This window comes from Cimex lectularius, unplaced genomic scaffold (assembly GCF_000648675.2).
Source record: "Cimex lectularius strain Harlan isolate CLEC.00 unplaced genomic scaffold, Clec_2.1 scaffold74, whole genome shotgun sequence".
In the NCBI taxonomy this organism is placed as follows: domain Eukaryota; kingdom Metazoa; phylum Arthropoda; class Insecta; order Hemiptera; family Cimicidae; genus Cimex; species Cimex lectularius.
Window position 1 is genome coordinate 1,149,863 of NW_019392795.1, and position 17,210 is coordinate 1,167,072.

The following is a 17,210-nucleotide window of genomic DNA, read 5'->3' on the forward strand; positions in this document are numbered from 1 at the left end:
TTGCCTTGTATAAATTCACTTTTCCACATCCAAAATGTAATTGTTATATGTAAACAATGTTTGTAAATCCCAAGCCCCGAAGATGATCTCAATAAAGATCGAAACGTTGGCACGATAAAGAAAATGTTTTTCTGAAACCTACATCACACCAGACCGCATCTCACGATTTCTAAATAAATAAATAGAAACAAGCTTGACTTTATACACAACACAGAAAAGAGACGAAAACTCAACGTACTGGAGGAAAACTTATAAATGTACTAACACATTTTCACACCACTAAAAACACTACATATCAAAAAACGCAAACGTTCTGAAGAAAGCAACATTAAAAAAAACACAAGAAACTAACAACGCAGAAATGATGAGCGATGACGGAAATAACCGTTGTTATCACGGTATAGTTGAATACCATGACCGCCCTACTGCAGGCGCCCTAGCGAAAACCGGCGGACCCAATGACATATAAGCCCTACTGGGAAGTGAAGTTACAAAAAGTATAAAACAGGAAGGGACTGACAGTTCCTCACAGAAGATGGCGAAACGCGTTTGAGTAATTCAACAAACCCGCGAGTGAAGACGGACCCAATAAGTGACCCTACACCAGATCAGCATAAATTAACAACAATACGTATACATATTTAAAAAAAAAATACCGAAGTTCTCAAAGACCGCCCTGAACAGTAAAGAAACTCAGACTTAATCGTCGAAAATAGGTACCAAAATAAAGAAAATGCCGACACACCTCATCCCACCCCAGGAATTATAAAAGAGACTTGACTTGTCTGACACACTGAAGATGGCTGACACCGACCCGGGGAGAGCCAACATCAAGATGATCTGTATGATGTATATCGATTCATGTATAGATTGGAGAATAAGCCGATAATAAAACATTTTCAGATATCTTAACTCGCAAAACAGATAATAGACTTGATTCGTATTGGGATCAAAGGCCGTCACATGTGGTAATAAAGTAAAATTCAATCATACCACCTAACAATATCAAGATCTTTTGAATGAATCAAAAGGCCAAAGGTTCGGGACACGTTTTCATCCTCAGACCAGTTTTTCTTAACAAGAACCTCGCGAAACACGTCATCCAAAGGATTTCCGTCAGGACGTCCCGTGTCCTTGAAAGACATCCTTGGTTTCTTCTTCTTTTATTGGGGAATGACTAGTCATCAAATGACATCACACAGGCCGCCGGTAAGATTAATGTGCCTCTTTTATTTTTTGACGTATAAAAAAATACTAAGTATAATTTTACCATGGCATTAAATATACATTAATTACGTAATAGCGTCATTTAAAAAAGAAATAATTAAAAGGGCCCAGATGAGCCAAGACATCTGGTAAGCAACGAAATAATGATCTTCCATGTTGATATATTTATTCCTTTTGATTAATTGTGTTCTTTTTTAGTTTGAACATAAGACATGTGGCAGTTTTTAATCGTAATAGTTTAAAATCAGGTTTTGACTTGAAGCCTAGGTTTAGCCGGTCAAGTTTGAAATAGTATTTGATTGGATTTATTTGAACAAAAGACTCCCCATGATCCAAATGCCTTGTGTTGTTTGTTTACCCCGAGATTTATTTTTAAAACAGAATCTTCTCAGATATCGGACGTTCGGACACAGTTCCGAAAAGTAAATCACAATCAGAAACGCCCTCGATTTTCTTTTTGGCCTTATTAGCGTTTGTACTTTTCAGAGTACAAATTTTTTGAAATTTGGCAAACTATCATGTTGAATAACAAAATACCAGCTTAAGAAGGAATGTAACTTGCAGAGTTCATCTACGAGATGTGTTATTATCAATAAAAGTATTGAAGCTTAAAATGGCAAATTTTATTATTTCAAACAGAATCCTCTGAGGAATCGAACATTTAGCCACGGTCCGGAAAGTAAAAAAAATATTTAAAAAAAAAATAAGAAACCCTCGACTTTCTTTAATCTAAGAATTTTCACAAGCAGTGGTTAAAAATTGAAATTTATGGCTTTTTCCATTTCTCAGAGTAAAAATTTCTTGACGTTTAGCAAAAATAACGGCTGAGTGGTAAAGAAACCAGCTTTAGAAGTCATGAAGCTCAGAGTTCATCTTAGAAGCTTGTTATTATCAATGAAAGTTCGACCTAACATGGCGAATTTTATTACACGAAACGTCTATTGCAGTAATAAATAGTATCGAAAGTCCCACAGGACTTTCACCTTTGAAAATTTCAAACCTGGCAGCTCTCGGCGAAGTCCCGCGTCCTGTTGGACTTTCCCCCTTTTGAAAACCGGTCGGGACAACGCTTGATGCATTTTTTTTCACTTTTTGTAAATGTTCATCATTTCACTTCATCATTTCTATGCGTAATGCAGTGTTAAAACATAAAAAATTTTGGCTGGGAGCGTTCCGTTACTACACTTACAAGAGAAAACGGTCAGCACAAAAGATATTTGGAAAGTGAACTTTGTTAACTTTGAAAAGTTTTCAGAATGAAACTTTCAAAATAGCCGATTTCTTTTAATATATTGGTTTTTCTAAAAGCTTTTAATTTATTAATCTCGAGTTGGAGAAAGTTTATTAACTTTCAAAAAACAAGATTTGAGCGATTGGACCACAATTATTACAGTCCTGATGTCAGTTTCTTAATTTCTAGGACCCGGGAGCTCGACGACGCCGACCAACAGGACCCAGGTGACGACGGAACACGTGTCGACGACCCTCTCGTCGAAGGTGCAGAGCAACATCGAGTGTGACGACATCCCGAGAAGGCAGTTCACCGCCCAGAGGGGTGACTTCTGGGTTCTACACAATTACATCAAAGCGGAGAGGCAGTTCAAGTACGTTTACTCTATCTGCTATCACCTGCTATCGAGGATTTGGCAATTATTCCAAACGAAATTAAACTAATTGTTAAATGAACGAGTACCGACCATACCCACAAACCATACCAGTCATGCGGGTTGGTATACCTTTAAAAACATGAAGAAAGTACAAAATAAACGTTCACCTCAACTCTAAAAAGAAAATCACTTAAAAATAAAAAAAGTAATGGCTAATTTTATATAGTGATTTTAACAGGGGCAATGCATACCTAAGGAGCCACGAAACTATAACAGTGCTTGACAAAATAAGAGAAAAGCTCAACTTTGACAGACCCTTCTAAGTTATCATAGAAAATAGAAACGTTCGGAAGAAATGCGGCTTAAATTTTATGAAGAAGCCCTAAATGGTAAATCTATGATACACAATAGACCAAAGATGGTCAGGAAGTAGGTGTAGGAGTAAAAGGGCCGAACCTTAGCCGCTTGAACTAATCCCAACAATTTTCCAAACTGAGGACCATGCAATTCAGCTCTGTGCACAGGAGTAATAAAGAAAAATATGAAAGATGCACATATTTAAATACTCTCAGACAGCCATGCAGCTATAAAGGCAGCCATCCTGTCAACTCCAAACTTGTCTGGAAGTACCACAATGTGAAAGTATAGAAAGAAATAAACAGGCTGACCAACTAGCATAAAAATCCTTTCACCCAAAGACCAGAACACAATTATTAGCACCATGTGCTTAAGTTGGAACTGGAAAAATGGCTCGAGAAAGAAAAACTCAAGCACTGCACCAGGTATGGGGCAACTTAAGAAACGTATGAAAATAGTATATACTGGCCATGTATTACATACGAATAATTAATACGTAAAGATGGGCTAAGCAAAACTTTAGTATGCCATCTATGTCAGAATGGAGACATCGGCACATATCCTTTGTGAATATGAAGCATTAGCCCGGTTATTGATATAGCAACTCTCACCCAAAAGAGGTACATCAAGAGGTACCAAGGGAATTGCTTAGGTTTATAGGAAAAAGTGCACTTTCCAACATATGGTTATAATTTATATGGGTTTCACAATAGATCTATGTAGGTCGCAGGACATTTTAAAATTTTTATTCAACCCGCCAAACCTCAAAACAAAAAAATAGTGATTTTTGGCAATTACGAGAAACAGATAATAAGATAACAATGTAACCTATAGAGTTTTGTGTTCTTTTTTATGATTTTAGATCCTTTGGTATGTTTTTTGTTTTTTCACGTTGGTTATAGTGTGTTGAGATCTGCTCGATTATAAACCTGCAGCTTGATTGTCTTTGATCATCTTGGTCTGGCAACCTGTGTAATGCTGAAATGCATCTGACAAGATATGCATACAGTGATGAGCCATGATGATCAAGTTGGTGGAGTCGGTTGTTCTGAAAGTGAATGAACTTCTATGTTGAAATAATTGATACTGATCTTTTTACAAGGTCTGTCTATTCTCGCTGGTTTATTAATGGTGTTTAAATAAATTGTCAATAATAACGAGATGGCTACAATAATTCAGCAATCTTTATCCGTAGGTCGTAAAACCTCATGACCTCCTTTGATACAGGATCTTTAATTAGTATATATGTATTGGTTTTAGCTTGTGATTGTTTGTACTTTTGATCACCAGACTATGCAATGATGACTAAAATCTAGCCGGTTACATGTATTTTTTTTTTTTTTTTTGACAGTTTCTATTATTTTCAGGTGTTGGGAGAGTATAACATACACGACGCATGCTGACTATACTTTTCTCGACAATCTTGAACCGCTTTTAGATAGATGGAAAGGTCCGATATCTCTTGCCATGCATGCACCTGGCTATGATTTCAATAAATCAATTGAAACGATAAGGTATGAAATTAAATATATTGTCGAGATATTAATTTAATAATGATGGTATTATTCTGAATTTTTCAGGTATCTGCGTGATTGCAGTCCTCAGCCCATAAGTGAGTTCGTCACTTTCCATTTTTTCTTTCCAAACAAACACTTGCCGAAGGTGGTGCCTAAGCCATGGCAGGCCCTAGAAGGTGACAAGTACAACTGCTCGTTGCAGCCCCCGTGGGTGGACAAGGCGACGTACAAGGCTGAAAAGAAGCTTACCTACCCGATAAACGTCGGTCGCAACATCGCTCGAGAGATGGCGACGACGCATTATATACTCGCCTCAGACATTGAGCTCTATCCCAGTCCAGGGGTCATACCGGACTTTCTAGACATGGTCAAAAGACATGACCCACCCCTTAAACACAAAAAACCAAAAGTCTTTCCACTCTCTATATTCGAACTGGAAGCTAATATGAGTCTCCCATCTGATAAGACTGAATTAGTAAGTATAAATCTTGTTTGCAAGTTAATTTTAGATAGCTGAAAGTAAGTGAACTAGTATAACAACAAATATGATCATTACTGATGTGCATACTTCCAATTCAGCCTTATTCTAAGATTAAAACAAAGAAAAGTAGTATGGCTTTTAAAAATACATATAGAGGTCTATTGTATAAAATATGTTCTTGACATCTAACAATGTGAGATGTCATATATTAGAGGTTAGGCCATGTTCTAAAATTTTCTCAAATTTAATGTTGCAAATAAAAAACCCAGGATTCAGTGAGAGATGATTATTGGATGCTATAATGATTTTTATAACTACTTCAGCACCCATTATTCTTTATTGTTTAACGCTTAAAATTTCTAATAATTATTATTATTATTTTATTTGCAAAAAGTACAGTAATACAGTAATATAAAACTTAAAAAGGGGAAAAAATGAAGGATAAAATAATAACTAAAAATTAAGTAATTGAAGCCAATCTATACATTTTTGCCTGTCACCTATAAAAGGTCCCGAAAGTTGTAGGTTTGAATCCCGCGTTACACAAATTTTTCATTTCGAAAAAATTGTGTATAATTAATTGAGTATTTATGTCATTAAGCATAAGCTGACAAAATAATTAAAAAGTTAGTATTAATCTAGTATATTAATCTCGAGTGAATCATACATAGTCCCGCTAATGTAGTACAATTGTTAATAAAAAGTGTTTCTATATGGAGCCGCGTTTTGCTTACAATTGGAATAAAACGGGGAGTCGTAATGAGAAGTTTGTGCCATGGTGGATCAAGTGGTAGAGCAGCGGCGTATTTAGCCGAAAATAGTGGGTTCGAATCCCGCCTGTTACAAAAAATTTTCATTTCGAAAAAATTGTGTATAATTAATTGAGTATTTATATTATTAAGCATAAGCTGATAAAATAAATAAAAAGTTAGTATAAATTTAAAGCTTTTACAGTAATAATTTTTTAAAATCATAATGATAACTAAATTTGTAAAATTTAATTTTATGATTGTAAAGAAACCTAAAAACAACATTTAATGAAAAATTATTGTTTACTTTGGATATAGAAAGTATTAGTTATTATTTTTTGTCTTGTTTGATTCTCATTGTTTGATTTGGCAAAAACATTATTTTTAAAGACGTACAAACAAGAACATTTTAAAAACAATTGTTTATACTTTAGGACCTGAAAAATATCACAGTGCTGAATTTAAAAGGTTTAGAAAGTATAATTCTCAAAAGAGAATTTTGAGTTATAATTAATGGATTTAAATAAAAATTATTGGTTCCACCCCATAAAACAATACCATAGCAAATTATAGACTGAACTAAAACTGATTATAACCATTTTAAATGTAGGATCTTTCTTAATACACTGAATTTATAAAGGAGTTTTCTAAATTAGAGCATAGCTTTCTAATAGTTTTCTAAGAGTTAGCATAACTAAAGAAACAATGCGTAACTTAAAATTTAACCTAGAGTCTAATATAACTCCCAAGTATTTAGAATTATTTGTAATTGGTATGGGGGAACAGTTAAGTTAAATAATTAATTACACATATGGAAACAAAATTTAAAGCTCTTTAAAACTAATCTTCTACTTAATGAAAATTTAAGACATTGGATTTATCATTGTTTAAAAGTAAACAGTTAGAAGATAACCGTGTTTTAACAAGTCTAAGATCATTTGTGTTTCTTGGTGACCTGTTGTTTCATAACTTGTTGAAGTCATGAGGAGCGATTAAGAATGAGATAGTTCAGAAAAACGCCTTTTTCATTTATTTATTTATTTATTTTTTTTTTGTCAACGTACAAAACATTTTCACACAACACCAATATGACACCACAAGGATAACACCTCACTTTATGCCCTGAAGATGACCCGAATAAAGGTTGAAACATCAGTAAAATAATGAAAAAGGTATTTTTCTTAACTACCCCATTCTCGAACGCTTCTCATGATTTCAATAAATTATTCTAAGATCATTGTTAATAGATATAAATTATCGATTATTCTTCCAGAAAAAATCAAGTACGTATCACCAGCATAACATATAACTTTACTGGATATTTTCAATTTTAAAGGATCAATAGTATATAATAGAAAAAACGCAGGACCTAAAACAGTACCTTGAGGGATGCCAGAGATGATAGGCAATGAATTGCTATAGACTGTTGCAACTTTTGTTGTCTGAGTTCTACCCACTAAATAAGACTCAATAAGTTTACTTGGAACCTCAATAATTCCTATTAATTTTAGTTTTTTCAATAAAAATCAAAAAAGCCTTTTTCAAATCTAGAAATAACCCAAAAACACGACAACCTCTATTTTGAAATATTGTTAACAACAAATAGTGCCTGTTCAGTTGGCTTGCCAGGCTTGAAACCATATTGTTTAGGAGAAATTATATTATGGACATTAAGAAAATCAAACAATCTATTTTTAATCAATTCTTCCAAGATTTTAGCAACAGTTATGGTCAAAGAAATGGGTCTGTAATTATTAACATCAGATTTTGAACCTGATTTAATGATTTTTTTTTTTTTTTTAATGGAGGGGAATCACCCTAGTGAACAGGATAGGTTGAATATATGTACTAGGGGAAGGATGAAAAATTCAGAGATTTTTTTAAACACAAAATTATTTTAAAAATTATTAAAAAAGGAAATATATAATCGTCATTTAAGTTTGGTGGTGATATGATTTCAGGTAGCAATGCTTAAGAATGGTACTGCGATTCCATTCCACAAGAGACTGTGTCCAGGTTGCCATAATGTGCCTCACACGAAAGAATGGTTGAAAGCGAATAGCACTATGGGCGGGCTGAGAGTGTTCCATATTGGGAAACGCACCGGTTACTTCATCCACTGGGAGCCGATATACATCGGGACCAACAGCGATCCCTTCTATGATGAAAGGCTCAGCTGGGAAGGAAAAAGCGACAAAATGACACAGGTGATTATACACCAAATTAATTAAATTATTATTGAAATTATTTAAAAATTTATGTATTGAGCGTTTGTTTTCTTCAGGGCTACATCCTGTGTGTTTTGGACTATGAGTTCCAAATACTCGACAACGCGTTCCTCGTCCATAGGCCCGGGATAAAGAAGCTGAAACGAGACCCCGTGAGGGCCATGCAGGCATCAAAGACGAACTCGCTCATCAAGTATAAAATATTTCCCGAGCTCAAGATCTTGTATGGCACACGGAAAGGATGCGCGGTTTGACGAACATCAATATCTAGGTTTAATAATATCTTTAAAAATTAAATTATTTTTTATCTTGTAAATAATTTGGTACCAAAATGGTGTATTTCTATTATTTTGCTAGTTTCTTGTTTGACATTTGGGGTCAAAAAGGCAATCCATGAGTTTTCACCATTTTTTTTCTCTATCTTCTCAAAAGTTTATGCTAATCATTAGTAACTTCATGGATTGCACATTATTTTTTGTACCTATTGCTTATATAGGAGGATTTAAATCTCATCTCTTGTTCCTACCTGTTAGTTTTCATAATTAATTTCATTTTGTGCTCAAAAATTTAACTTATTGTAGATTGTTTTTTCCGGAAAAAAAAGTTTTTCTCATGAAATTCTTCCTAAAGTGCTTTCAGATTTTTTATATCTAAAAAAAGAGAAAATAGTAAAAATAAAATATTTTAAAATACTTGTTAAAAAAAATGCTGTGCCTTAAAAGTATACTCAGTCCTTTCGCTTTTTGCAATTTTAAAAAGAAGAAAAAAATTGTGACTGCAAGAAATCAAACATTCGGAGCACAATCTAGGTGCCATAATGAATTAACAAATATAGTGGTGCTAATCACAAAACATTAGGGCATGATTCATTAAAATCACAAAAATAATGCAAGGAAAATTTGTTGTAAAACATTAATTTAACTGAACCAATTATCATAAATAAAATTAAAAGTTAATATATCAAATTAATCGTTTATTTGGTTATGTGATTTAATGACTCATTGTGATTTAACATTATCATCGTAATTAGTTTTTAATCATGCTCTTGATATACGTAATGAATGAAATATTGTTTGTTTTAGAAAAGTTTTTTTTTTGTTAGTTTGCACCAAATTGTAAAAAAAATTATAAGAATGAAATATTTTTTATATTTAATCAAATTTTTGTTATTATGGTAGGCATTGTCTGCCTGTGTTTGTGATATTTTCAAATTAATGTTAATGGAATTTTTTTAAATTATTATTTTTTTTTTTTTTTTAAACAAAAGGGGCACTCGGATTTTAGAAATTGTCATTACTTCCATCTTGGTGTTGGCCTTCGGGAAATGAAGGGTTTCATTTAGCAGACAGGCATATACATTTAGCACATTCTGCTCTCTCTCTCTCTTTTTTTTAAGTATGTATTTCCAAATTATTTTATTTAAATCCTTTATTCTTTTTCTCTCTTTTTTATTTTTAATTTTTTCAAAGTTGGGAAATCAAGTGCCATTATGATAATTCTTGATGATAAATCTTTAATTGTATATTCTTCTCTGCTTTTTGAAGCCATATGCGGTGTTTTTGTTTTTTAATCTCTTTTTTTTAGTTTTATTGTTGTAAATATAAAATTATTATTTTAAAAAAGAAAATTGTATATAGTCTCTTCATTATATATATATATAATAGTGAGTGTGATAGGTAAAGTGTAAATTATATTTTTGAAGGTACTTAAGTCATTACTGTACTTTATATTATATCATTTATTACTTGTTCTGTAAATAATATGAAATAAAAATAATTTACTTATATATTTTCATTTATCACATTTTTAAATATCCTTCTTTAACTAATTGTAAATTTCAAAGCGCACTGAGGGGTGAGGCAAGTTGATTTTATCACACTGGTAGGCTCTTCAACTGACAGATAGTGAACATCATCATAATTGATGTAATTATCATACAAACAAACAATACTATTATACTGGCAGATAACATTGAATAATAGATGGCACAATCGAATAGATAAAATAACGTCATCATTCTGGTGGACACTACAGGAAAATTGGTAGATGACATCATATAAGCATAACTTCTCTATCACAGTTGATGACGTTTCATACTGACAGACAATATAGTGATAATGACAGATGTCATGCAACATGATCAAAAATGATATTGTCTAATTGGTAGAGTCGCACCATCATACTAGTAGACATTATAATCTAATGGGCAAATAGATAGAGATTATTGTTATGCTGACAGATGACATTCTCAAAATGGTAAATATTCTCAAGAAAGGTGTAAGAGCACATTTTTGGTGAAATTTCTGGTGAAAACTTTGGGTTCAAATAACAGAACAAAGCTCTATTTTTGGTTAGAAGAATCAAATCATCATCATAGTAGACATACAGTTTATGGCATTATAGAGGCAGAAATTATCTTTAACCAATTTGATGACAGTGTCGGATTGTCAGACAAAAGTGCAATGCTGACCTGTCATCTTCATAATGTTAGATGACATGGGTATAATTGGAAGAATGGCTTACTCATATCGTTATGGCATCTTCATAAATGGATTTGCAACCTTTTCATTATGGAAGATGACTATTATAATTGAGTTGATATTTAATAGCAGATTGGTATCATAATGGTAGAAATTGTTACAAAATTGGCACATGACATCATACCAGAGAAGTGCGGTAGTTAACTAAGTAGGCAACTACTTTCAAAAACCCTCAGTAATTCCAAGCTACAACTAAGTGCCTAAGTAACCTAAATTCTAGAAAAATGTTATTTACAACCATTAACTACATTTCAAGTAGTTACAACTACTAGTTGGTAGTTGGCCTCTGACAATTAATATTTTCTCAATCGCAACTACTGTAGTTGCAAAAAGTAGTTACCACTACAACTACAAGCTAGTAGATGTAGTTGTAGTTACTGAGCTCCAACTACAGTTACATTGACGCAAAATGCATCAAACCGTAGCTCTATGTATTAAGAGCCCTTTCCACAGTACCACAGTCCACTTACATATGCCACGACTTATAGACAAATAGGAATGGTAAAACACTTTAACAATGAAAATTCTGTTATGGATAGGATAAGCCAAAAATCCAAATTTTAGAATTTAGTAACAAAATAGGTAGATTATAAAAGCTAAAAAAAGAAATAACATCAGAATTCCTTTGGCCTTGGAAAGACAGGTAAAGTTAGAAAATTCCAAATGATCCCATTTTATGTATTTAATCTCTCTGAATGAGTCAATTTATTTCTTTTTCTCAACAAGTTTCAAGCATAAATTCTAGGTGCATTGGGAATGCATATCAAAATTATGATTTTTCGATGACTGGAAATGGAAAACGCATGAATTAAAAACTTTCAGGAGAGCGAAAAATCTATGACTGGCAAAGTGTCAGGCACTTACTGCATTTTACATTTTCAGGCCTCAAGTGAAAACTTTATATGCAATTCAAATATACCTGGAATACTCCCGGAGAAAAGTGGTGGTTAAGAAAATGTCGCTTTTCATGTTTGAATAACTTGTAATGAAAAAAACAACAAAAAAACCACCATTTGGAAAACAAAACAGTAGGTACTTATTCCATAAAATCAGTTTTTTAACAGCACCTAGAAGATGATATAGTCAGTTTTTTCAAAAGTTGCTTGGAAAGGTAGTTTATATGGAGGGCTACATAAAATATCTATATCTCTGTACCTGATCATTTTACAAAGTACTCCTAGTCCTGTCGAAACACAATGAAATTAATTTGAATTTAGAGACTTTTTGCTCATATCTTATCCACAATAGGACCAAAAATAAACTAGCGCTGGGCCGCTATATCGTTGGCCTGCAGGTTAAACGAAATTCAGTGATAACTGTTCCGCTAAGTTTACTTTAACTACATAACTACCTTGAATATGTCATCCAAAGCAAAAAAGGAAAAAAATCACATGTGTAGGAATGGTAAGGAAAGAAGTGTGATTGCTTTGCACCACATGTTTTTTTAACCATTTTTAACTGTTCAACTCATAGCAGAATAGTACACATGACATTTGGATATTAGAAGAGAGTCAATGTAACTGTAGTTACAGCTCAATAACTACAACTACATCTACTAGTTTGTAGTCATAATCGCAACTACTTTTTCCAACTACAGTAGTTGTAGTTGAGAAACAAGTACTTGAGGTGACCAACTACTAACTACCAAAAGTAGTTGTGGTTACAACTACTTCTCGAATACTGTAGTTGTAGTTTGTAGTTAAACTACTTTTTGCCCAACTCTGCATCATACAAACGAATTACATCTTAGTTGATGCAAGACAATATTGTACTGGTAGATATTCACACAATACTGGATAGCATCACCTTACAGGTAGAACGGACATCATCATTTACTGTACTTTATAATCAAATGAACTAAGAATATTACTATTACACTTCGCACAATGGTAGAAAGCATTGTCTTAGTGGTAGAATAACTTATAATCCTAGTAAATAGTAAAATGAGCTTATGGCATAGAGGCAGAGAATATCTTCAACTTATTGATGACACTGCCCGATTGGCAGATAATAATTGCAACCATGACATCTTCATAATAGTACTTGGTGGTTAATGACTGCAATATACGAAATCGTCATTATGGTTGAAGATATGATTGTGTTGACATCATTTTTCGGTATAACATGACAATATTTTTATACAAACTTATTTTTTTATCAATGTGTTAAATGAGCTTTTAATTTAAAATTTTCAGTATAGAACTGGTTGGAAATTTACTACCCTCTCCATTCTTGCTAATAACTTACTTATTACTAGCTTAGACAAGCATTATACAAAGTGGAAAAGTTAAGATCCAATGATCAAGTATTTGGCAGCATAAGAAATGAGAGGATAGCAGAAAACACAAGCAGTTGTACACTGAAAATTTTAACTTAAAAACACATTGATAAAAAATAATTTTGTATAAATAAACTAATTATCATGTATTATGATGATAAATGAAACAATAAAGAATCAATAAGGATTGGTAGGAGTGGATTCTTCAGTGCCATACAATTTTTACTTGATTGTCAAAGAATCGATTATTCATCGATTTTTTAAACTAATATTCAACTCATAATCAAAATATGACAAAGAGATTTTTCTCATTTCTGAGTAATTTAGTAAAAAATAATCATTGCATTCATGTCTGGCTGTTATCATCGTTTCGCTTGATTCAGATCATAATAATCTTTGTTAAACGTTTAATCTTTATTTTTTACTCATTTCAATCTATTACAAATGATTAGCCTGTAAATGACAAAACCAATGTGATATCAGCTATGATTAAACTAATTCCAGTTTTTAAAAAAATCATTCAAAACTCAACCTAACCAGCCTTTAATATCTTATAAGTAAACTTTTTCTTGGGTTCGATTCCCACCGTCGCCTCTGGCTTTTTTTTCCCGATAACCCCCAGATTGAACAACATATATAAGAGATTCGTCATGGCTAATATGCAAAGATCATAAGGCCAAAAAAAAAAAAACTTTTTCTATTAACCACCAAAGACAATAAAACATATAAAAGTTTAGTGTTTGTTTTTAAATCACACTTTCACCACATTACTGCACCAGCAATAAATCATGTGGCTTGACACTTTTGAGTCATCTGAATACTTTAATACTTTTACTTAGACATAGGATTGAATGGGGTAAAGTTAATTTTAAATATGAGGTATTTAAGCTCAAATTAAGCAAGGTCATTGTGAATGATAAGATTGCATACATAGAAATGAGTATTGACGGTGGTTTAGAAGATTTTGGATTTTAAGTTTGGATACGCTGGAGGTCGGAATTGAACTCCATTGTTTGATGCCATACTTCCAAATGGATCAATTGTTTTGTAGAGTCAGTATTGTTTGTCCAAGAGTCTTTTAAGAAATTTAAAGTTTTTATCTTTTTATTCGTGTGTGGGTTCCATGTAAGTTGTTTGTCAATAGCCCAAGGTAGCAGACTATATTAGCTGGTGGGAGAGTCTTATTATCGTTGATGGGATAGTTATTCTTCATAGAGAAAATGTACATTTACATTTTGGTGTATTTGTTGTCATTTATATGCGTAAACTGCTCGAGGGTTGTGGCATGGGTTTGCAAGTTTATGGTCAAGATGGACTTTAAGAGAGCGAAGGATGGCATCATCTACTGATAAGATAGTTTCAAAAAGGGTGGACAAGTCTAGTATATATTGTGTAAGGAAAGGTCTTAAGGTCTTCCTTGTGGTACCCCAGCAAGAGTGGAAAGATCTGTAGGGTAACTATCGAAAGTGAATCAAAACAAAAACAAAGTGCAAAACTCATTACCTAGTTTTCTTAGTTCAATGTGTAACAAATAAAACATTAGTTCATATTGCAGTTCCCATAAAGTGAAAACCTCCCTTAAAATAAAGACGCTCTGTACAGACGCTTTTTCAGATTGAAGACTTGCTTCACATCTATGAATACACCAGAGTAGCATTGCTTTTGCTAAAGAGCATTAGTGATGATGTCTACAACACGATGGAGCAGCTGAATAATGGAATGAGAACATTTGGAACTGATATGATCGGATATTTATGATAGCATCATCCACATAAATGGTAAGGATATCAAAAAGGGTGGGAATATCTGCAGTATACTGTGTACAGAAAAGGTCTTAAGCTACCCCAGCATCTGTTTAATTGATGACTTGAAAGTATCTGTCAATTAAGGAAGATTTTAGGATCAGGTAATAGATAAAAGGGAGTAATCTCTTAAGCTTTCAGAGTAGCCGCAAGTGCAAAGATTGAAGGTTTGCTTCACGTCTATGAATACACCTGAGAAACTGCTTTTACTAAAGAACATTAGGGATGATGTATATATCAAGATGAATAATGGAATGAGAACATTTGAACCTTACATGACAGGATATTTATGATAGCAAAGGTTGGCAGGTACTGTGTAGAGAAAATGTTACTTACCCCTGCAACTGTGCAACTGATGACTTGTTAGTATTTATCGGTTATGGAGGTTTTTAGGATAATAAGTTAAAAGGAGGGACTTTATTAAACTTCCATGAGCCAACTTGATTAAAGGTTTGCATCACATTTAGGAATACACTGAAGTAGTCTACAACACGATGGATCAAGCTGAAATTCTGAACTTGACATGGGATATTTATGATGGCAAAGGATGACATAATTCGCTCGGGTAGTAAGGATAGTTGAAAGGGTAAAAATGTCTACAGCGTATACTGTATAAGGGATGCGTCTTAATATATTTCCTTGGGATACTCTTGCAATTGTGCACGCCAGTGTTGACTTGAAAGTATCAGTTGTTAAATAGGACTTCTCTCTCTTTCTCCAAATCTTCCAAGTACTTCCATGGTTGCAAAGATTGAAGGCTTATTAGGGAAGGAATAAACAGGAGCAACATTCCTTTTGCTCAAGAGCGGTAGTAATTTCTACAACCCAACAGCTCTGATATGGTGGAAGATGAAATTAAATTTGAAATAATTGTCATTCTGAAGCACCATGTTTTATGTGTATAAATAAAAAATAATCTATAGTTATTGATTATTTGGAGATCGTGTGATGCGGTCTGGTGTGAGATAGGTTTAAAAAGACATTTTCTTTATCATGCCATTTCGATCTTTATTGAGATCATCTTCGAAAAGAAAATTCTGAAAGGAAAGGCAAATTGTTGAAGAATAAGACTATGTAGAAATGTTTGATGTGAGGAATGTAATGATTGTTTTATATGTTATATGTTTTGTGTGATGTAATGATGATATACGCATGTTATTGATATTTAATTTGATTAATGATGAGTTCACATGTGTCCGTTCTGTAATTGATGCTGTGTTTATCTCTGTTGATGTAAACCATTTCTAAGAAGTTACATTTATGTTTGTTTTGTTCTGAGTGTAATATTTTTGGATTGTTGAAGTCGAAATTGTGTTGGTGTTCAAAATGGTGGGTAGCCAGTGCTATAAGATTTTGTTTGGGTTTTTTGCAATCATAAATATCTTGCTTTGCTCTTTTATCCAGATATTGGGATGTAATGCCGATGTAAGTTTGCGGTCAATTTAAAATTAATTTTGTAAATTACGTCAGATTTATTTGTTACTGGTGTGGGATCTTTAATTTTCGAAAAAAGTGTTTGAATTGTTTTATAATTTTTGAAAATGAAATGTATGGTGGTTTGTTTATATTTGGTAGATTTGATGTACTATTATTAGCAATAGTGGATGGTGTTAGTATTGAGTTGTAGTTGTTGATTATTCTGTTGATTATGTGTTTAGGGTAGTGATTGTTATGGAGGATATATTTGTACATCTTTATGTTCTTGAGGTGAAATCATTCATGGCTTAGGATAAAAATTCTGTGAAGCAGCCCTTTGGCCGTGTTTGTTATTGTATGAAGTTGAGGTAGTGATCTGTGTTGCTTGGTTTTTGATACCAATCTGTGTCTGGTTGTTTTATTATGAGTGTATCTAAAAATGGCATTGTTTCGTGGTTTTCGATTTCATGTGTAAATTGTAGGCATGGGTGAAAGTTTTTAAATGTATCTAATGTAGAAATTGAATTTGATCTGTAGGAACTGCTGTTAATATATCATCTACGTGTTTAGTGAGGAAGGGTAATGTGAAAGGAAGTTGTGGTATAACTTTATTTAATAGATGTGCCATAATTATGTCTGTAAGTATCGGGCCTAGGTTGCTACCCATGGCTACGCCAGATAGTTGTTTGTAAAATTGATTGTCATATGTAAAATATCCGTTAATACAGCAGTGTCGAATAATACGAACATGTTTTTTGATAGACGTGTGTGGTGTTATGTTGGGCCATTTATCTTTAGTAATGTTCAGTGTTGGGTCTATTTTAATGTTGGTGAATAATGATGAAACATCAAGGGATATGAGAGAGTAGTGTGAGGGGATGTGAATATTATTAATTTTGTTAATGAAATGAAATGAATCTTTTATGTGTTGTTGCGCCAGCTATCTTATTTTTTAAATATACTTTGTTTTGAATTAGTGTAATCCCTAATCCTTCTCCTACACTCCTT

At 33.0% G+C, this 17,210-nt stretch overlaps 1 protein-coding gene across 3 annotated transcripts in view; it reads left to right on the top strand.

Annotated features, from left to right (window-relative positions):
- LOC106667582 (beta-1,4-glucuronyltransferase 1) overlaps nt 1-9,950 on the top strand; it is a 114,475-nt gene extending 104,525 nt beyond the window's left edge. For all 3 annotated transcript variants that reach the window (XM_014395619.2, XM_024227989.1, XM_014395620.2), the window contains 5 exons: nt 2,648-2,831; nt 4,559-4,705; nt 4,772-5,183; nt 7,900-8,145; nt 8,223-9,950. In XM_014395619.2, coding sequence (XP_014251105.1) covers nt 2,648-2,831; nt 4,559-4,705; nt 4,772-5,183; nt 7,900-8,145; nt 8,223-8,420 — 1,187 coding nt within the window. In that variant the 3' untranslated portion in view covers nt 8,421-9,950. The remainder of the gene's footprint in view (nt 1-2,647; nt 2,832-4,558; nt 4,706-4,771; nt 5,184-7,899; nt 8,146-8,222) is intronic.
- Nucleotides 9,951-17,210: the final 7,260 nt, after the last annotated feature.